The sequence below is a fragment of the Sorex araneus genome, chromosome 4, assembly GCF_027595985.1.
Source record: "Sorex araneus isolate mSorAra2 chromosome 4, mSorAra2.pri, whole genome shotgun sequence".
In the NCBI taxonomy this organism is placed as follows: Eukaryota; Metazoa; Chordata; class Mammalia; order Eulipotyphla; family Soricidae; genus Sorex; species Sorex araneus.
The window spans coordinates 162346353-162369567 of record NC_073305.1 but is presented as its reverse complement, the minus strand read 5'-3'; the positions used below and the strand labels follow the sequence as shown (position 1 = coordinate 162369567).

The following is a 23215-nucleotide window of genomic DNA, read 5'->3' as shown; positions in this document are numbered from 1 at the left end:
GGGAAAGATGCAAAAAACTTTTTTTTTAAATTTTATTGAATCACCATGAGATAGTTACAAACTCTCATGTTTATGTTACAATCTCACAATGATCAAACACCCATCCCTCCACAAGTGCATGCTCCCTACCACTGATATCCTGGGTATACCAACCCCTTCCCACCCTCTCCCTGCCTCCATGGCAGACAATATTCCCCATACTCTGTCTCTATTTTTGGGCATTATGGCTTGCAACACAGACACTGAGAGGTCATCATGTTTTCTAAGTTGCAAATTACCTATTTTCAGCATGCATCTCCCATCCCAACTGGTTCCTCCAGCCATCATTTTCTTAGTGATCCCTTCTCTATTCCATCTGCCTTCTCCCCTCCGCTCATAAAGCAGTCTTCCAGCTATGGGGCAATCCTCCTGGCCCTTGTCTCTACTGCCGTTAGGTGTCAGCCTCATGTGATGTTTTATTCTACACTCCACAAATGAGTGCAATCCTTCTATGTCTGTCCCTCTCTTTCTGACTCATTTCGCTTAGCATGATACTCTCCATGTCTATCCATTTATAAGCAAATTTCATGACTTCATCTCTCCTAACAGCTGCATAGTATTCCATTGTGTAAATGTACCAAAGTTTCTTTAACCAGTCATCTGTTTTAGGGCACTCAGGTTGTTTCCAGATTTTGGCTTTTGTAAACAGTGCTATGATGAATATATAGATACAGGTGTCATTTCTACTGTGTTTTGCAAAAAACTTTTGTTATAATTTGCTGCTTAAATTTGACTGACAATGTTGCCCTCTGTGAAGAAATCTTAAGGAACACTTAATTTTAATGCAACCAGCTTTCCATTACATTTTTTATTTACCATTTTTATTACATTAAAACTATTCTAAATTTAGAAATAATTCCCTGAAATATCTGCACTGGCTCATAGTTTACTTCCACTTAAAAATGCATTGAATTCAACAGTTCAGAGTAATACAAGGTAAATTTGACACTTAGGTTTCATTTATCGTAATGATTCTGAACTATTACTTTAGTAAAGGTCAATTATTCTTTAGATATTTGTAGACAACACAAAAAATAAAAATTAAAATGTTAAAATAATCTGGAGACATAGAAATCTAAGAGAAGAAAACTGCAAACAGTGTCCCTGGCTTATGACCCTTTTATATTCCACATCAACTGTGCTGAAAGCAGAACATAGATGAGGTTCAGGAATAGGCCCCAAACTTGAAGCTTGCATGAACAGAGTTGCACATTCCAAGGGAAGTGAGAAAAGAACTTAAAAATACCACCCCACTTGGGATGGGTGTGGTGCTGGAATTATGTGCATGAGAAACCATTGTTAATAGCATTGTAAACTACAGACTCTCAATAATGCCAAAATTATAGATGTTTCAGGTTGACTTCAATATAAACTCCCCATATTAGGAAATCATCATGATCAGAGATGAAGTTTTAGAATATAGATTTATATATTTAGTTTTCTAAGTTGTAAATTTTGATTGGTTCTTAAAAACACAATATTACCTTCAAAAACACAAACTACACTTATTATTAAAAAGAAATCAGAAAACTGAAAAGTTCTTAAAGGATCCCAAACTCCTTCTCCTTTACTTTGAAAGAAGTCAAGTTTTCTCAAGGAATACTTCAGAAAATTCTAAGTGCCTCATCAGAGGTTCCTGATTAGGTACTTGGAACTCTAAGCAACAAATGAGTCCATCAGACAATGGCAAGGCAGTGCTTCTGTTGTGGTTGCATTGACACTGATGCCTTTTCCTGATGAAATTCAGGGTATGGTGTTTTAAATTTTAGTGAATTTATGTTCGTAGTTTTTTTCTTGTTTCAAGAGAATAAACCTTTTATCTTCACTTCTTTTTGGTATAATTGTGTACACTATTGTTGTAAAATGGCAGCCCTTAGACTTCAACTACTAATGGGTTGATCCAGCTGTACTGATTTCTATAGCGGTATTGAGTACTTTCTTTAACATAAGATTTCAAAGGACTTTGATAAACATTTCAATGAAATTTATCATATTTTAAAAATAAAAAGTCTATAATTTTATGTTTTGCTGATAATCCAAGAAGCATTTGAAATCACTCAGTAGCATGGTACCTAACTTATTGACAGTCATTTAAAACAAAATCTTTTCTTTTGCCACAAGTTCCACACAACTATAGACAAGTCATAGCTGTTTACTAACCTACGAAACATCTAGTAAGTCGATGTTTCGTGGAGTAAGAGACATAAAGCAATGGAACAATAGTAAGTTCAAGGACACCAACATAATATACTGAAAATGAGAAGTCTTACCTAGCATGCAAACACATGTGACATTCTGATCAGGGTTATCAAACAAGATTTCGCCACACCTCTGAAAGAGAAAGAAAGCCATAGTTATTTTAGAATTTTGAGGTAACATACTCACACAATCTAGCACCATTCTGACATTATCCTATCTTCGTATTTCCCTTGGTTAATTGTGTCTAGGGACTTGTGTTAAGAGTTCTTTCTTGGAAGTAATTATTTGGGAAGTAAACTGGGAGAGATTGCTACCACATCCTTTAAGCCTAGAGCTGATTTGTTTGTTCCTATGAGGAGTCAGAGCCAGAGATGCACCAGGTGTCTAATAGTTCCTATTAGATGTATATATACTAGCTAAGCAACCTGTTATGTCTTTAATCACTCTCAAAATTGGTCTTCATTTTGCACCCGAATTATGCTAAATTGCCACTTAGCAATCAAACAATCTTAACCTGGGGGTGAAGCAAACTTGAAAATGATGAAAAAATTCCACTTGTTATGTTTTTCCTGAAGCCATATTTTCATGACAAAATAGCAACTTTTTCTTATCTATATTTTATTTCTAACTTACTTCTTAAAACTTTTGTAGAAGGCAAACTGTAGAGATATAATCAGTTGATTTAGAACAGATCACATCTATGTATGTGATTTTCAAGTGTTTAGTACTTGCATATCTATATAAATGCACCAAGAATGAATAATTCATAGAAGAAGGAACCTGAGTGATCAATAAACACAAAAAGCATATTCAGCCATACTAATAATTGAGAAAGAGCAAATTAAAGATAAAATGAAGCCTACTCATTGTTGTGGCAAAATTTAGATATCTGGCAATAACATGTATTCTCAAGTATGTCGAGAAATACTCTTATGTAATGTGGGTGAAGCATAAAATGATGGAACTACTTTGTAGAAAAATTAATCATATGTAGTAAAGTTAAAAATTTCCACCTTATTACATTGACATGTTATTCTCTAGAATAACAGCTAGAGTTTACAGCTAGTGACAGGCAACATTAATGTAGACTACATAGAACAAAAACATAGGCCAGTACACTGGTCTACTTTCACAGAGCAATTAAAATGAGTGAAATAGTATAACATATACTGGAGACATATAGATTCATTATTTTTGTTTGCTTTTGGTCCTTCAGGCCTTCTAAGTGGTGCTCAGGGGACCAGGAAGTCACTCCTAGAGATTCTCAGTCAATTGGGCAGCAGGTCAGTGCTAGGAATCAAGGATGCAGTGTTGCCTAGGCCTTGTGTGCTTGTTCCTAGGGACCTCCAGGACCATACCTGGCAATGTTCAGGGATTTCCAGGGCTGTACATAGTAGGTACTCAGGAGGCCACAGGATGATAGGAACAAATCAGTTTGGGCTCATGTTAAGTTTACATGTGCCCTGACTACTGTACTATCTCTCAAGCCTGATATAGATTTTAAGCTTGCACATATAAATATGTAATGTCATATTATTAGTGTTTATGTCATATAAATATGTTATCCTCATGTATGTATGTGAATAAACATATATAATAAACATATTAAACATAATAAACATAAACATATACATAAATATGTAAAAACATATGTGATTTTCAAAAAATATAAATACATAAAATATTAAATCATCTCAAGGCTTAGTGTTACACAAAGAAGCAGCCTTAAGTTTTCATAAAGTTAAAAATCTGTCAGAGTCAATATATATTATTTATCAGTATTTTAATTTATGGTAAAAAGAACAAAAACATGTAAAGATTAATGAATATAAACTACAAAGAGTAAAAAAGTATTGTAGGGCATATAGGTGCTATCAACTTTATAATGATGCTTAAATTATTATCCAAATTGTTTTCAGTACTTGAAATATTTTTTTTTTATAAGAAGAAATATTCTTCAGGGATGGAGAAATAGTACAGCAGGTAAAGTCTTTGCCTTGCATTTCACTGACCCAGCTTTGATCCCTGGCACCCAGTATGGTCTCCAAACTCCACTGAAAAATCAGAACCTGAGTGGTTTGAGTGCAGAATCAGGAGTAAGCCATGAGCACTGCTGGTATGCTCTCCCAATGAGTACCACTCCCCTCCAAAACCAGGGAAAAATTGCTTCTATGGAAGACCCAGGTAAGACCTTGGGAAAAATTATGATTGTAGGATCTTAATTTCCAAATTATTACTTCAGATTACTAATTTAAAAGGTCAGGTTTTTTTTTTTCTTTCTTTTTTTTTTTGCTTTTTGGGTCACACCCGGCAATGCACAGGAATTATCTCCTGGTTCTGTACTCAGGAATTACTTCTGGCGGTGCTGGGGGGGGGGGCATGTGGGATGCTGGGAATCGAACCCGGGTAGGCTGAGTGCAAGGCAAACGCCCTACCCGCTGTGCTCTCGCTCCAGCCCCCAAAGTCAAAATATTTTTATTTGTTACTAATTCTTTTTCACTAAGAATTTTCTATCTTAAACCCAAAATTAATCTCTCAGCCAGGAAGAAGATAAATATCATAAAATACTGCATATGCTAGAATTTTAAAATTATATTAAGATATTTAATTTTCATTAATTACACTATACGTTTCCACTGAGGTATCTTTCTAACAAGTGAGTCGGATTTCATTTATGTGATGCCTTCTGCATCTCTTTTCCTGGTTGTGGTCCCACCATCATTTCCTTTATAAATCAATCTTGTACATTTGTCTGAGAATCAATCATGAAGACCTGCTCATCTTATGATTTGATAAGCATCTAACTCCCTTTGTGAATTTCTTCTCTGCTGAAAATAAAAAAAACTGTAAGTATGAGGGAAATAATTAAAAAATCATGACTGTATACAGCAAATAGGGTGCTTATCTTGCATGTGTCCCACCCAGATTCTATGGCTCCCGGTATGGTACCCCTAAGCACTGCCAGGAGTAACCCCATAAGCCCTGCTGGGTGTGATTCAAAAACCAAAACCAAAACCAAACAGAAAACCACAAGTATTTTAAAAATCTCTTCTAAGAGAACATTGTATTGAAATGAAACTACTTCAATATTAATAACAATACCAAATACACTCAAAAGAAATAAAAACTTCAGTGACAGTGAAAAGTAGACATACAATTCCCCTTGCAGCACTTTTAGCATTCTTAAACCAGCAAATATTTCTCCAGCTTCAAATAAGCTTTCGTGCTCTTTTATACCCTGGATATTTGCTATCACTTGAATGCATTAGTCTCTCAGTGGGCTGGCAGTAACTTATCTTCACAGAGCAGGTGTCTTATTATCTTTGGATGGGAGGAAACATTAGCAAATAAATAAAACCTAAGATAGAAATTTTTGTTGCTTAGAGATTTGCCCCAGTGTCAGCTCAGGCAATAATTGTTTTCCTCAACTAGGTAATGTTAAATGTTATCAGCAAATAATTAATAGGTCATGATTTTTTAATTATTTCCCTCACACTTACAGTTTTTTATTTTCAGCAGAGAAGAAATTCACAAGGGGAATTAGATGCTTATCAAATCATAAGATGAGCAGGTTATAGCCTGGCCTTCATGATTGATTCTCAGACAAATGTACAAGATTGATTTATAAAGGAAATGATGGTGGGACCACAACCAGGAAAAAAGATGTAGATGCAGAAGGAATCATGGGAATTGCTGATTTTAAGAACACACAGCATGACATTGATCTAGAGATTATAACCCATTCAGCATTTTAATTCAACCAATGACTGCAAGAATGTTGGATCCTTTTTTTTTTTTTTTCTTTCTGGGTCACACTGGCAATCCTCAGGGGTCACCCCTAGCTCTGCACTCAGGAATTACACCTGGTGTTGCTCTGGGGTGGGAGTGGGGGAACTATATGAGATGGCAGGGATCGAACCCGGATCAGCAGTGTTCAAAGCAAATGCCCTCGCCCTCCCCTATCACTCTGGCTCCCGCCCCCCCAAGAATGTTGGATGCTAATAAGAAATCTCTACCCGACATGTCTATGACTATGCTTACTTGATCATTGAAAGGAAGCAAAATAAAGCAAAAAGAACCTTGACATGATCCAACTTATTTTGGAAAAGAGAAAATCAGAACTGAGTTTTCTGAACCGAAGAACGCTGACCATGGTCATCGGAGGAAAGTGGAGCACATCCCATTTGTGCCCAAAACAACAGAGTCAATTTAGAGTATCCATGCCAGGGCCTCTTCAGAGGCTGCCTTTACTCCCACTCTTACCCTCCTCTTTGTCCTGATTTTGCAAGTCTTGGGATACTCTCACGGTTTCTAGTAAATAAGGGAAAAGTTTGTCTACCAGTGCATCCATTTGATCTGATTGTCCTTAAGCCCCTCAGTGAATTAAAAATGAAAAACAATGAAAAAATGCAAAATTGGAGGCTGGAGCGATAGCACAGCGAGTAGTTTGCCTTGCACGCAGCCAACCCAGGTTCAATTCCCAGCATCATATGGTCCCCTGTGCACTGCCAGGAGTAACTCCTGAGTGCAAAGCCAGGAGTTACAAAAAGAAAAAAAAAAAAGAAAAAAGAAAGAAAAATTGTCTCATTGAATATCAATTAAATGGACAGCTTTTTTTTTTTTAAAAAAAAATAAACCAACTGCAGTTCTATATTATATTCTGGAGAGCAGAGATCATGTGGTGTACAATGAGAAGACTGTCCTCCCCTGCCCTTCCCATGTATATATACACATGAATAAATACTGCCACTAGATACAACCATATGATATGGAGGTGCTGAATTGAGAAGACATTTCAAAACCTTTTGGGCCATGTCCCATGTCACATTTTCCTCCAGCAAACAACTACACAGTGTAATCAAAGTCAGACTTTTAGAAAAATAAAACTGGATAGGAAATGGGTTGGATGTGTAGATTATAAAAAGGCGAGCCTCTGTTAAGAGTCTGAACAAAATTTAAACAGAACGTAGAATTCTGGAACTCCATTAACCAGATGAGTAAACAGATGAACATTGAAAATGACATAATTATTGAGTATGATTACTGACTCTTGCAAACATTGTCTTTAGAGTTGGCTATAAATTCAAATGTGAACTAAAGTGGACCCTATTCTGAGGAAGTTGACAGCCTTTCGGGAAGTTCCAAAGCAGAAGGAAGTTTATGAATGTTTAATTAGGGCAACAACTATTGCCTGGGGATATTAGAGAAAACTTCCAAAAAGAGGTGACAATGGGCCTGAGCCTTGAGAATAGGGGAGTTGACTGACAAAAGAAAACACCCTTCCCCATCCTAGGCTAAGTAATCTGCTTGTCAAAAGCCCAGATTAACTGACTGCTGTGAGAGCAAAACTGATGGGGGTGGGGGTGATTAGGCTAGGGGTTTTATCAAAGCAGGAGTCTGAAATGAGATTGGAGTAAAGTAGAGCCAATGGCAATTAATATAAAATTATTTGGCTAGATGAGACAGGTTGGATTTACTTCTGAGGCACGGGAATGTTTAATTAATTCTTTTAACACTGGAACAAATAATCACAATAGGATAGGACCTGATATCCCTCATCAATGGTGTTACCTGCAACTTTTCTGTCCATTTCTATGTTACAGTGATAGCAAGCCTTGAGTTGCTCACTGTTTCTTGGATTATTTGGCGAAAGATCTCCCTTTAATCACAGATTTGAAACTTCATGTGGGACCAACTTCTGCTACCGCTGAGACCATTAGCACCTAGTGTGGAACAACAGCACAATTCCCTGAGTTCCCAGAGGCCACATTTTTCAGGGGCTCTTATTTTACAGGGGCCCAAGTCCCTTCTGCCACATGGGTGGTATCACTAGGACTTAATCTCTTAACAGAGCGGGCCGCCCTTGGCACTCTGGTGCCAGAGGATGGCTGTTTTGGAGCTGAGACTGACTTTGTCTCTTGCTCCTGTTTTCCTTTCCAAGTTTTTCCAGTGAAAGAGCAGATTTCCATCCCATCACATCACAGGCTGTTAAAACGTCAGACTAATAAATTTTCAACAATCTGTCAGTGGAGATCTCCAGCAACAACCTGGCACCCTCTTTGAGTCGGGACCGCATCGTCTAACCCAATCTCAGCCAGTCAAAATAAAAGAACATCAGCAAAAAAAAAAAAAAAAAAGGTAAAAGAAAGAAAGATAATCACCTCGAACGGAGTAGGAATTCTTAGCAAATCCATTGTTGCCAGCAAGTCAACAGCAAATCTGTGGGCTCCATAACCCGAGGTGACCCTTCTGGAGCAGCCTTCCCTATCAACCTCTAATTAGCTCTGGTTAGGAGAGACTTGAAAGATATTAATGCTATTGCTATTGGAAAATGAGCCAACCAGCTTTTAACAGCTTTGTTTTCTTCTTCAGTCAAAGAGCAAAATGTTATTCAATGGCAGAGGCTTTCTGCGAGAGGTGCCAGTAGCAGCAATCTCCAGTCTCTCACCATTTTATAATACGCCCCTGTTTTTATTACCCAAACTTGGGAAAACTGCTTTTAACCCAAGAGCAATTTTTTTAAGTTTTTTAAGTTTTTTTAAGTCCAGAACGCAGAATTCGGTTTTCAGTCATTTTGGCCCTGGGCAGTAGAGGGCACTAGAAAATCTCTATGTCTAAAATCTTCAGCTCTTTTGGAGAGTCTGTGACGTCTGATGATACACAGGTTCAGAACTGCCGTATATTATGTTGGTCTGTCCAATTTGCAGAGAATTCCTTTAGGCACTGCTTTGAGTCCTGATTACCACTCCACACACTGAAACGCACATTGAAAATCACAGCTTTCACTTGTGCAAAACAATACATGCATCCTTTGAATAATATTAGCAGTGTCCATGCTTGGAAGGCTGGTATCATGTGGAACATAGCATGGGTCAGCTTCTACAGCATTCACTTTTGAAAATTGATCAGGTATCTTGGTCCAAGATGTTTTGAGACTAACTCACTAAAAATTCCTCTACATCAGACACAAACACCTATGCCACAAGTCTTGATAAACAGAAAAAATTAAGTCAGAATTTTGCCATGACACTTCATCTTTTATTTATCTTTCCAGGATCCTAAGTGTTGATAGCCAATTGCAGCTAATTTTCAGAGAGAATGGAAAATGTGCCTCTGAAAGCAAACAACTGAAATTATAAACATTTGATGCTCCTAAAGGTAAACTTTACATAATTTTTTTTTGTGATAGAGAAAAGAAGATGCAGAGCAGAGAGAGAAATGATTGGTGAATATCAGGTGAAGAACTTGATTATCTGGGTTCAAATCTCAAATCTGTCCCTCAGCTAAGGATCTTGGTGTATTATTTTTTATTCTTTCAAACCCCTGTTAAGAGCAGAGGGAGTAACAATACTCACTCATCTACTGAAATAATTAAAATACAGGAAAGAGTCTTGTATGCCCTGAAACCTGACTTGGGATCTAATGTTAACAGTGTGCTGGGGAAGAAGAGATGTAGAGTGAGAGGGCCATTTGGTGGCATTGTATGTCAGGAGATTCAAATGCAATTCTACTGCATAAATCATGGGATTTGCTGAAGGGAAACACTTAGCTCCTCCCCCTGGTTCCTGGTTCCTCATGGAGTAACCACGAAACTTAGGGTCTAAGAACAAAGTTTGGCGGAGTAGAACCAAGGCAATAAGCTTTGTGTAAGATCGAGCAGCAGCAACTGTTGAGAGAAAGCAGAGTCCAATGCTAGGGACAGATCCAAAAGAATGAAGGAAAAGGAAGTGGAACTGTGTAATGATTTGAAGCTTGTACAAGGAAATTTTTCCAGTAACAGAAACATACACGGTCAATATTGGAGGGATCTTTGGAGACCACTGTGACTAATCAAGTCTCCCTTAGTTTAGGAGAATTTCCTTTCCAGAGTTTTATGATGAGCCTAGTAGGGATTTTTTAGTTCAAATTAAGACTCTAGTGGCTACTAGCTACCGATACTGGACAAATTTCTATTTCTTTTTTTTTGCCTCCATTCACTCATTTTAAAATGGAATAATATTATGTCATAGCTCATCAAAAAGATTAAATGAGAATTGTTATCTACAAAGCACTGAATTGGGTACTAAGTAAAATTAAATACACAATAAATTATTATTTTCAAGAACAACAGAAAATCTATGAAAGCCATGCCTTTTTTTTTCCCAACTGTAATCCACTCTTCCTCTATATCATCTAAACATTGATCTGTTTCCCTGGACAGAGATCTATTTCTCTGGAGCAAAAATAAAGAGACAGAAGTCTTAAGTACCTGCCAATGCCCAACAAATAATAGTTTAATGAGTGAACAGGATTTCAGAAGTCAAGGAACAGATTGCAATCTGAATAAATCTTTACAAGACTACTATTTCAGGTTTTTCCAAAGAATGAGCTTGATTTTCCAAAGTCAAATTCTCATTTTCACCGAATATTTCTGAATATTTCACTTAAAACATTTATTCATCAAATCTCCAGTAGGGGCTTTTCACTGAACAAAAGGCACTGACATACTTGTGGTTAGCCTCTTAAGCTGAGTTAATTTTATTAAATTCAGTGGGAACTATTTTAATTATATAATTTTCAAATAATTCTGGGAGATTAAATATTTTCACTTTTTTGTTGTTATTTATTTATTTATTTATTTATTTATTTATTTTGCTTTTTGGGTCACACCTGGCAATGCACAGGGGTTACTCCTGGCTCTGCACTCAGGAATTACTCCTAGCGGTGCTCAGGAGACCATATGGGATGCTGGGAATCGAACCTGGGTCGGCCGTGTGCAAGGCAAATAAATGCCCTACCCGCTGTGCTATCGCTCCAGCCCCTTGCTGTTATTTATTTTTGAGCAGGGGAATACCTGGCAGCACTCAGAGCTCAGGGCAGTACTCAGAGGATCCTATACACTGGTCGTATCCTAATGAGTATGGAACAGCTTCTAAATAATTTATTCTGATTGTATGAGAGAGCAGGGAACTAGTGCCTAACAGATCTTAAGTCTGAATTGAAGATATGTGATAAGCTGAAAGGGTATTTGTTCTTAGAACAGTGAATTGTTGTTGCAAAAACCTAACTCTGCTCTAGGAAATAAAGAAGTTAAGAACTCCTGGAAGGGAGCAGGTTTCTCCCAGCTTAAGAAGTGAGAAGAGAAGAGGCAAAAGGCTAGGGAAGTTCACAGAGTTATCATATATGCCCCAATGGGATTCCATTTAGTAGTTGGATGAAAAGTTGGATTCTTTGGTCATTGCAAGTAACATTGCAAGTAACAGGTCATATGTTCAACAATTTTTAGAAATTTTTTTTAGTGGAAGTGCCATATATGAGGACTGCTGCCATTTCTCACCACACTTGGCAGTATCCTAAGGTGGGTAATTGTGTCACACTATAATTGAGTGCTTATTGACCCTGTCCCTGTGTCCCTAATACTCAGGGTTTTGAAGACCCATGACATTTGGGAAAACCGCTACAACTTCATACATATATCACTCTCTTATAATATTTCACACAAGTGTTTAACAGCATATTTCTTTAGATTTAGGGTAAGTCATATGGATTTTACAAAGGGTAGATTATAGAACTGAAAATAGAACTTGACAAATAGCCAAGTTAAGTATAAATATATTATGAAAATCAGAACCTTTCAAAGCATAAAGGTGAAGGCTGAAAATTCTCTGAAAGGGATGATTAACTGTCAAGTTTTTGGACTCAAGAAGATGGAAGAACTGGAGTCCTGGAACAAAAGTCCCTCCCTGCACATGAACCAGATTCTTCTCAGAAACTGTTAGAAGAGCATGAAAAGAAAACTACTCCTCTATTTGATTGTGATCTTCAAAGGGAAATGGGGTTCAAAATGGAACTCCAGGCTCCTAACACTCAGTATTGCGCCAGTCTATTCTTCTGGATTACTTACAGAATTGACACTGTGAGCATTTAGAACCACCACCTTATGTCTCTGTGTTTCCAAGAATATTACTCCAATGACTAATCTTCATCCATCTGGTCAAAGTGACCAAACTTTAGACATTGGTTTCCTAGGTTTACACCATAATTTTCAAGCTGCTTTATATTACTCCATAGACCACAATAATTAAATACAAAGCAGCAGCAATTTATCCAAATCAATGTATAGATGTCACAGTTCAGATTCATAAGGTCTCATCTAGCCTGTAAATAAGTGAAAATTTATTCAGAACAAAGGAGTACATATAATATGCTCCTTGTAGTTCAGTGCAGTAATGCTTCTGTATATAAACCAATAATTAAATGTAATCCTATATGTTTGAAAGAAAGAAATCCTATGGTTTGAAAGAAATTCAAACCAGTCCTTGGAATTGAATACACTCAATGCTAGAGAAAATGACTTCCAGAACATCACATCTAACATGCAAACTCAGGGCTCTGAGCCACAGTGGAACACTTTTCCACAGGGATGAGGACTTGTACAACTGCTTGTCAGGTCAAAGATCCAGAAGTTCCCATGGACAATAAGAAAATGATTACTCATAAAAATTTTTTGAACGTCTTCCTCCAGAAGTCCCTAAGACATGGAATTGACCCCAGAAGACAGCTATAAGTTATATATTTAAAGAAATTATTTTATTTTATGATTTTATATTTTTTTGGAGGGAGTACAGCCAGAAATGCTCAGAACCTATTCTGGGCTCTAATGCTCAGGATCACCTTGGTAGGTCATGGGACTCTCTGTGGTACTGGAGATCGAACCTGGGTTGGCTGCATGAAAATCAAGCACTGTACCCACTGTACTATCACTGGCCCCAAGAGAAATTACTAATAGGCTTTAAAAGCAGCAAATAAGAGTAAAATTCCATGTAAATGAGTATAATTTTGCTCACAATTTTATTTATATTGGGATAGCCCATGCATAGCCCATGCAAATAAGAGTAAAATTCCATGTAAATGAGTACAATTTTGCTCACAATTTTATTTATATTGGGATAGCCCATGCATAGTGTTAACAAAACCAGTACTGGAAGGTCACCTCCTCTTGTGTTTCCTTTCCTTTATGAAGGCAGAAACTTTTTAGTTGATTGCCATTTCCAGCTCATAGGTTAATATCTGTCACATCACAGGCCCTCAATAATATTGTTTCAACTAAAGAATAAATGAGTGATTTAGAACAAAAATATATCAATCCTATGCATGGATGCATGGTAGTCAAGTCAAAAGTTTGTGACAACTGAGAGAACAACAGAACTATATAAAGTTATATTTAAAAATTAATAAATTCAAATATCAAATTTTGATGCTATTTTTCTATTTAGATGTTGGTATGGAGTTGTACAGTAAAGCAACTATGAATATTTAAATGCAGTTTAAAACAGAAGTTAAGAATTTTTCAAATATTATGTATATTTTGAAAGAAAAACTTTCTGGAAAGAAACATTCCTAAATATCTTTTAACTAGTAGCTTTTTCCACTAACACATAAGAAAAATGAGTGAACAAAATTTAAATCTTTCTTTTCAAAGTCCAAAACACCACTATATTCTATTTTATTTGTGCATGTTTCAGAAAATGAACCAAAAAAGTTTGTCTAATGTATAAGAAGAAAAATTGTCTAATGATACCTTAGAAATAGCATGATGCTATACTATGGATTGCTTATAGTTCCCATTATAATCAACTTATTGCCTAAAGGCCTCTATAAGATTTCCTTTCTTCCTTCCTTTCTTCCTTCCTTTCTTCCTTCCTTTCTTTCTTTCTTTCTTTCTTTCTTTCTTTCTTTCTTTCTTTCTTTCTTTCTTTCTTTCTTTCTTTCTTTCTTTCTTTTTTTTTTTTTTTTACTTTTTGGGTCACACCTGGCTATACACAGGGTTACTCCTGGCTCTGCACTCTCCTGGCGGTGCTCAGGGGACCATATGGGATGCTGGGAATCGAACCTGGATTGGCCACGTGCAAGGCAAAAGCCCTCCCTGCTGTGCTATAGCTCTAGCCCCCACTATAAGATTTCTTACAAGTAGACATGATTGTTAATTTGAGATTTAATTTTTATTAGTTTTCAGCAAGTTCCAGGTATACGAATGACCATGCTTCATTCACTTTCTTTTTCTTATTTATTTTATTTCTTTGCTTCATTAGTTTCCTAGCAAATCTATTAAACTGACATTGTAATGTGACATATGCTCATCAATTAATAATTCATTAATAACCATTGTTATAACTAACAGATTTTGTTTATATTGAATCATTGAAGATTAATAACACAACTATTTTATGTATTTTTTAGCAAACAAGAAAGAAATTGAATACAATAATATAAAATAATCCTAGAAATGAAATAATATATATATTCATTTTATTAATTAGTTGGTCTTAAACTTCAAAAGACAGAGATAGTTAGGGATAAAGACTACATATGATTAGATAATTTTGGTATACTTTCAAGATATTTAGAATGAATCAAGGGGCTAATAAGTGCTTTCAGTCTTTTTTGTTTGCTTTGTTTGGGGGATACAACAGCTGTACTTAGGGCTTATTCCTGGATCTGCACAAAGGGATCATTATTGCCAGGGTTTGGGGTACCATGTATAGTACCGGGGATCAATTTAAGGTAGGCTGTGTGCAAAGCAAGCATCCTATCCACTGTACTATCTTTCTGGCTCCATAAATACTTAAAAATTTTTTTCTTTTGCTTTTTGGGTCACACCTGGCGATGCACAGGGGATACTCCTGGCTCTGCACTCAGGAATAACTCCTGATGGTGCTTAGGGGACCATATGGGATGCTGGGAATCAAACCTGGGTCGGCCTCGTGCAAGGCAAACACCCTACCTGCTGTTCTATCATTCCAGCCCCAAATACTTTAAATTCTTGCCTGAATAAGAAAAGATTACATTCTTAGGAAGATGGTTATCAGTTAAACACATGCTTCTAAATTCAGATATATCACAAGTATTTCTGTAGGAGATAACTGATATTAAATATATTTGCACATATATATAAATATATAGATACATATATCCACATATATCATATTCATATACCCATACTTAATATCAGTCAAATGCTCTTTAGTGCAATGAATTTGGAGGTCATAAATATAGGCTTTTATCTAGAGTTTCATATCTGAATTGTGATCAAGCTTTATCATTTTCTAGCTCTTTGACCTAAGAAATAGGTTTGCTCTCGCTCTTTCTCTCTCTCTTTCTCTAAGCTTTTGTTTCCTTATGTAGAAATATACAATGCAGAATAGTTATGACATTAAATGAGACAACACATACAATATTTTTAGCATTGTAAATTTACAATGCAGAGGACAATGACTTATATATCCCATGGGTTGGCCTCCTTCAGATTAAATAAACAAGGAAAACCCTTATTTTTAACTCTAGGATTTGTACTACCAATCCTCCAATCAAGGTGAACCCTTGATCTCTTTGTTTTCCCCACAAGTTCATGCCCCCATCTTTGCAGATGTGGCAACAGCTTGGGTTTTGGAGTTCAGCAGTTTGGGAGACATTAACCACACTTATAACCTCAAAAACCCTATGAACTCAGTTCCCCTTTCTAAGGTGTGACAAAACCTCTCTACTTAATAACAGGCTTGTGCTGATGGCTAGATGTTATCAGTTAAGTTCCTGGCCTGGTAATATTTATTATGTATACACACATTCTATTTATCTACCTCCTTCTCTGTTTTTTAACTTCACTGTTTATCTTCCTTTTTTGTATCTGTCATTTTCATTATATATTTAATTTTTTATTATTTTATTTTATTATCATTATCTATTTTTTCAATGCCCAGAATGAATGAAGATTTCATTATTTTTGAGTCTTTTATCCTATTACTTTCTTACATTTTCTATAATTCTTATATTGACTTTCTACTTTCTACTTCACTTTTTCATTACTTTATTTGATCATGAAGTCCTTACGGGCTGAAACCAGATCTACTTTACTTATTCATCCCATATCTACTCCATTCAGTTTCTGAAATACTGTGTGTATCATAATAAGAGATATGTGCAAACATGTGCTTCTGAAATCTTGTTACTACTTTGCCTTATCTGCAAAGATTTTGATAAGGCAAAGGTAGATTTTTCTATGTGTGAACATAGGCATATTTAGGTACAGGTGATCACCTCCATATAAATATCTACACTCATATACTAAAAGATATTAAACCAAGCTTAAAGTATTGAATTAAAACCTCAAAATGTTCTAAAAAATAAAATGTGGTACACAATACTAAATTCATTATGTAATTATGTCCTTCATGTTGAATGTTCTTGCTTGTTTTGAAGTTATTAATAGAGGAGACATTCTCTTATAACACTTCCTGTAATATTTCTGTTGTTATTATTCCAGGAAAGAATTTTGATCACTGTTACTCATTTATTATAAATGAAAATATCAAACTTTTGGAATCAAGGAAGTAACGTCCAGTTGTTTTCTTGGCCTGCCACCATTCATACCTTCCACTTTTCCTGTTGCCAACATTCCTTCACAGCAGTTTGTTAGTGAAACATTTCTTCATCTAAACCCAAAGAGCAATTCTTTTCTTGTTTTCAAAATGAATAATCTTAACTTTATAACATTCTACTATCATCTCTACAAATGCGTCAGCCGTTGGTACTTTAAATATTATTGCCTACATCAGATAATCACAGTTAATTCTTTTAAAAATAGCACTAAGATGAAATTGATGAATATAAAGGAGTAAATTAGGACTGGTTCAAAGATATAAAATTGAGATTTGATCTCTATCTTTGAGCTAGCTACATGTTAATTTCATGAAGTAATTACTAGTCATTGCTTTATTTTCAAATTTTGGGTTTTTACGTGGCTTTTACTCCCTACAAAAGAAAAATTAATATCTTTTCTGACTTTGAGTGTGTAAAATCTTTAAAATAGGGCAAATCTTCAGGATGATAATATATCTGCCTATCTATTAACAACTGATGTCTCCAATATGTGGTTAGGTGAGTTGGCAAGAATGGTTTATCATAAGCAAACTATTTTTGGATCAGAATAATAATCAGTAGTCAAAAAATTCTGGCAAATGATAATTTTAAGAATTAAGTAGAACACAGAATTTCAATCACAAATATTTTAAGTAGCCTCATTAACAGAGTGAATAGTGTAGTAAATATATGTTAAAGTCTTGGTCATGCATTTATTTCTAAAATATCTAGAAACTGAACACCCTGAACATATTTTTAAGAATAGTTTTAAAAAATTCTTTATTTTCTCATTCAGTCATGCAGCTGGAATCCTAGTTATTTTCTCTTCTTTTTTCTTACTGTCTTCCACTCTAACTACTCAGCCTCCCAACTACTAGATGAATTTTTTTTTTTTTTTGCTTTTTGGGGTCACACCCGGCGATGCACAGAGGTTACTTGTGGCTCTGCACTCAGAAATTGCTCCTGGCGGTGCTCAGGGGACCATATGGGATGCTGGGAATCGAACCCAGGTCGGCCGCTAGCAAGGCAAAGACCCTACCCACTGTGCAATCACACCAGCCCCTGGATAAATTTTCAAGTCTTGTTTCTGCTTCTAAAACTCACCTACCCTTTACTGTTCCCAGAATCTTAATTCCTAGGCATACCATGCTCATACAGAGTTTGAATTGCTGCACAGCTGTTGACAGATCCTCTTCTCTTAATATTTTACCATATCACTCTAGTCTCACATGGCAGGTTAAATAATCTACTTTCTCATATGATCACTTCCCTGCTGAAAAGCTATCAATGGCTATTCTTTTTCCTCAAAATAATCCAAAATTTTTAGTTTGATACTCACAACCCTTTATACCCTGGCTCTTGTTCTTAGGTATATACTACAACAGGTTTACCGAGATACCTTTTTAAGGACTTACTGATTCTTTTTCACTTGTCTTCACTATCACCAAACAATTCCTGTTTCTCTTTTGGGTAACTTTCACATCACCTGCTTTGCCTGGAAGCCTTCTTCAGTGTCCAAAATTCTGTCAAGTGTTTCTTCTGAGTACCAAGGAGAGATATCTATCAAGATTCTTGAAATCACAATGATGGAATTTCCTAGAATAAAACTAGTGAAGGCTCCTAACTTATTTTCAATTACTTTTATGGACACATTCCATAAGTGGACCAATTTCTACATCCAAACCCCTGACAGCCTTGTCAGATAAGAGACCAAACTATGGGAAATCTCTGTTCAAGGTATATTTTATGTTATAGTATTATATTTTTGTTAATAATTCTATTGTTAATCTGAAGTTTTGGCTAACTAGTTATCGTCCTTTTTTCCTGATATTATTTCAACCAATGTGATACGCATATTTATTAGAAGCTTACTACTAATATGTCCAAATTTCCCATGGGGGAGTTATTAATAAAGCACTGTATCACTGTCATCCCGTTGTTCATTGATTTGCTCAAGCGGGCACCAGTAATATCTCCATTGTGAGACTTGTTACTGCTTTTGGCATATCGGATACACCACGGGTAGCTTGCCAGGCTCTGCCATGTGGGCGAGATACTCTTGGTAGCTTGCCATGCTCTCCAAAAAGGACTATTAATAAATACATCTTGAAATACAATTCTTCTAGCATTATAGTATGTAATAGAAACTATGTAATAGAATATGTATATATTATAATATATAATATATTGTAATATATGTTACATATAATATATCATAATATATGTCATGTAATATACAATTATATACTATATTATAATATATGTTATATATAATATATTATATTATAATATATGTTATATTATAATATATGTAACATATAATATAATATAATATAATAATATAATATGTAATAGAAAATATGTAAATAAACCCTATGTTAAGGGTTAAAATCTCTTGGATACTTTGTTCTCTTGCTTTGTCATGGATATGTAATTTATCCCCATTTTACATTTTACATGAAGCTTTAAAAAGTCCAATAATTAATTGGTTAGCAAAATTAATGAGGTTAACTTAATTCTGGTTAGCAAAATTAATGAGGTTAACTTAATTCTGGTTAGCAAAATTAATGAGGCTACCATACTTAATGGGTATTCTCATAGACCCAGCTAGCCTGACTCCAAAACCTATCCTTCTTATCTCTATATTTCACGTTTGTTTATAAGAGCAACATACTTTTATTTTTCCCTCTTTGTTGGGGATCCCATTCATTCCTCTCCACAGTGATGATGTACTGGAGCCATAGCACAGCAGGTAGGGCGTTTGCCTTGCACATGGCTGACGCGGGTTTAATTCCTCCGCCCCTCTTGGAGAGCCCGCCAAGCTATTGAGAGTATCCCCCCCCCCCCCGCATAGTAGAGTCTGGCAAGCTACCTGTGGCATTGGATATGCCAAAAATAGTAACAACAAGTCTCACAATGGAGAAGTTACTGGTGCCCACTCCAGCAAATTGATGAACAAAGGGATGACAGTGCTACTTTTATGGTGATTATGCAATACTCGAAACTTAATTGGTGTTTGGTAAATGCTGAATGAAAGAAGAAAACAGAGGTAGAAAGATGATTAACACTAATAGAACAAAAGGAAATATCCATAATGGTGTGCAAAAGAGAAGTACTGGACTCAAAATAACGACCAATTAACCAAATAAAAAGTTGGATGTTCTTTTTGTTTACTAGAGTTCAGTCTCCTAAAGAACCAAGAAGTTTGGGTTTGCAAGTAACGCAAGCCAGACACATCTCATATTTTGCTTATTACTAGCATCAAAAGGTATCAGTTGAATAGGCATAAAGAATCCTTAAGAATTGATTTTAGTTTTGAATCTCTGGTTATCATGTAAATACAGAGACATAATATGTAGGGTCTGTTGGTATTTTTTTTTTTTTTTTGCTTTGGGTCACAGCCTGCAATGCACAGGGGTTACTCCTGGCTTATACACTCAGGAATTACTCCTGACGGTGCTCAGGGGACCATATGGGATGCTGAGAATTGAACCTGGGTCAGCCATGTGCAGGGCAAATGCCCTTCCAACTGTGCTATAACTCCAGCACCTCTGTTGGTATTTTGGAATTTGGATTACTGAAGAAAAAATTCATAATCAGAAATATCTAGACTGATATCTTCTTTCTCTTTCAATATATATTAGTATATTTTGAGAAAAATTTTACAACTAAACAAATATTCAGCAAAAAATGTTGTATAAGAAATTAAGATATTTTATGACAAACATAAAATTATTTCAAAGTTTTTTAATAATTGCAAATATCAGGTTAACTTTACGATTTTTGCTTTCTTGGTGTTTGAACTGTCTTATTTTCTTGATTGCTTCTAACCCCCAGTATACAATCTATATTTGTATTTGTCTAGAAATAAAAAAGCACTTTCCACTTGAACAACTTTGTTTAAAATGTTTGAAAACTTAAACCCAAATTCAATTTGTGATAGGGACAGTGGCCTTTTTAATGATTAAAACCATTATAATATTATTGCATGTGAATAAATTCACCTACCCACTCAAATCTGACTGAAATAGCACTTTCCTATAATTTCCACCATCTATACTGCCTTGCTCTAATACCCATAAGTGAGTTCTTTGCCAATTTTCATTTTTATATGGTGTACACTGCCTGCTTTATAAGCAGTATTTTTATGTTAAGATTCATTGTTCCTGTTTTGATTTTTAGGTTGAAAATATTTCTCCTTTTTGAATCTCTAGGGTGACTTGAATACCATAAGTTCTTGTTGAATTAAATATCTGATACATAGAAAGAACAAATCTTTTTTCTTTTTTTTGCTATTGTGGTTTTCATTTTATTATCAATAAACTTTTTAAAATTTTAAAGCTTTCTAGCTGCACAAAAATTTGGCAACTACTCAGTAACATCCCATGAGAATCCTCTTCTGTGTGATGTTATGTTTTCCTCACTTCCCAGAATGATTCCTAGATCCCACTGATATATTCTTTGTGTGTGTGACCTGCTCATTCCCACTCACTGCAATCATCCAAGATGGATCTTTTTCTTCACCTAACCACAATAAATTAGAATTTATTAGCTTTCCAACTTTCCTTTAAGGAGGATCTTATAATTAATCTTTTAATTTGTATCCGTATCCCTATCTCATGCCTTAATATGTAAAATGATAGTTTTCATATCCTTTATTTGTGTCATATGTAACATGCTTTGATTCTCAAACTCCTGTGGGTATAAAAGTGATCCGTTGTATTTATTTTGTAAAGTCATTGCTCTGGGCTCTGCAAAGGGAGGAACTCACAAGAATTGATTCATTTTTAATTAAATTTAAGAAAATAATTCACTGAATTACAAAGTTATTTATGATTTTGGTTCAGGAATACAATGTTTCAACCCCCATTCCTTCACCAGTGTCCACTTCCCTCCATCAGTGTCCCCCTTCACCCACTTCCCTCCTACCCACCTGCCTGCCTCTATGAGACGCACTTCTATTTTTACATAACTTTTACACACTGTAGCATACAGTACTGTTGTCATTAGAACTTCGTGCATAATAGCCTCCTCTCTTCATTCTGCTTAAACACTTTCCTTTTCTATTGTGGAACTCACAAGAATTTAAACATCGATGAAAGACCCCAAAATTTTAAGCATCCAAGAGGCTGATAATATAGATACTAGTGTTTTTTGTGTTACCTTGGGCAATGTTGGCAATGGGAATATGTTTTCCAAGAGTGGAGATCTCTATTAACTAGGGTCAGCTCTGATTGTGGGAATATTCCATAGCTATTGTGAGCCCCAACTTACTCCCTGGGAAAACATTTGTTGAACTATATTTCTCCATTTTCTTGGGTCCTATTTTTTTCTGTTGTGACAGTCTTTTAGATTGAGTCTTGTAAATAGTAATGAGCAGAACTTCAAATTCATCCAAGTAATATAAATACCCGAGTCCCAGGCCCAGCTGTGTAGGCAGGCTTCTCATTATTCACAATCTGTCAATCTTGAAAATTAATTGAATTTATTACTGTAGTTGTTGTTTACCTCATCTTATTGACTTGGCAGAAGCAAGGTGAATCAAGTTTACCATAAAAGCAAACAAACTGGAAGAATATTGTTCTCTAAGGGAATTGTTCTCTAAGAATATTGTTCTCTTAAGCAACCTGCATTTCCCCCCCAAGAGAATAACTCTAAATTCAAGAAAATTTATTAAAACTAGTTAGGAAAGAGCAAAAGGGAATGCCCTGCCACAGAGGTGGGGTGGGGTGGGGAAGATGGCGTTGGGGTGGTGGGAGGGATACTGGGATCATTGGTGGTGGAGAATGGGCACCAGTGGAGGGATGGGTACTTGAACATTGTATAACTGAAACGTTTGCAAGTCTGTAACTGTGCCCTCATGGTGATTCATTTAAAAAAAAACTACTTAAGAAAATGAATTTGAATATATTATTAAGTAAGCAGACAAAATCTGTAGAAGTCATACACTTTAATAAAAGGGTATTTCCCAGTAATTGAAATAGTACCATACTTGATTTTACACTTTATAAATACAGTAAAAATGTACTATCAATTAGCTTTTCTCCTCTCCAGATCAGTATAAACAAACATAACAAGTATCATGGGCCATCGAAACTACTATACTTTAGTAAATGTACAGAAATGTACAGAACTACTTTCTGGGTTCGAGAGATATTACAGCAGTTAGGTACATGCCTTGCATGCTGCCAACCTGGGCTGAAATCCTGGAACCCTATCTGGTTCCCCAAGGTCCTCCAGGAATGAGGCCTGATCTCAGAGCTAGGAGTAAGCCCTGAGCACTACCAGGCATGACCCAATCATACCCGCACTTCAAAAAAAAAAGCTGTATGAAATATAATGTGACCATAACAGAGCTTTGTTCAGATTGTAGTCTTAAAAAATAATCCAGAACTAAAACTTTCAGTTCTTTGAGATAAACATTTTAGAAATATTGGTGTTTTTGTTTATTTTATTTTGGGGCCACACCTGTGGTACACAGGGCTTACTCCTAGCTCTGCACTCAGAGATCACTCCTGGAGGTGCACAGGGGTTCATATGTGCACAGGGGTTCATATGTGTCCTGGCGATCCACTAAATCCAA

The 23215-nt window shown here is 35.8% G+C and overlaps 1 protein-coding gene across 3 annotated transcripts in view; it reads right to left on the bottom strand.

Moving 5' to 3' along the window:
* Positions 1-23215, bottom strand: part of PDE7B (phosphodiesterase 7B) — a 339167-nt gene that overhangs the window by 228597 nt on the left and 87355 nt on the right. For 2 of the 3 annotated variants that reach the window (XM_004609012.3, XM_055136442.1), the window contains exon 2: positions 2310-2370. In XM_004609012.3, the coding sequence (XP_004609069.1) occupies positions 2310-2370 (61 nt within the window). Of the gene's footprint in view, positions 1-2309; positions 2392-23215 lie in introns of those variants that run through there. The other variant, XM_055136440.1, reaches the window with a different exon arrangement.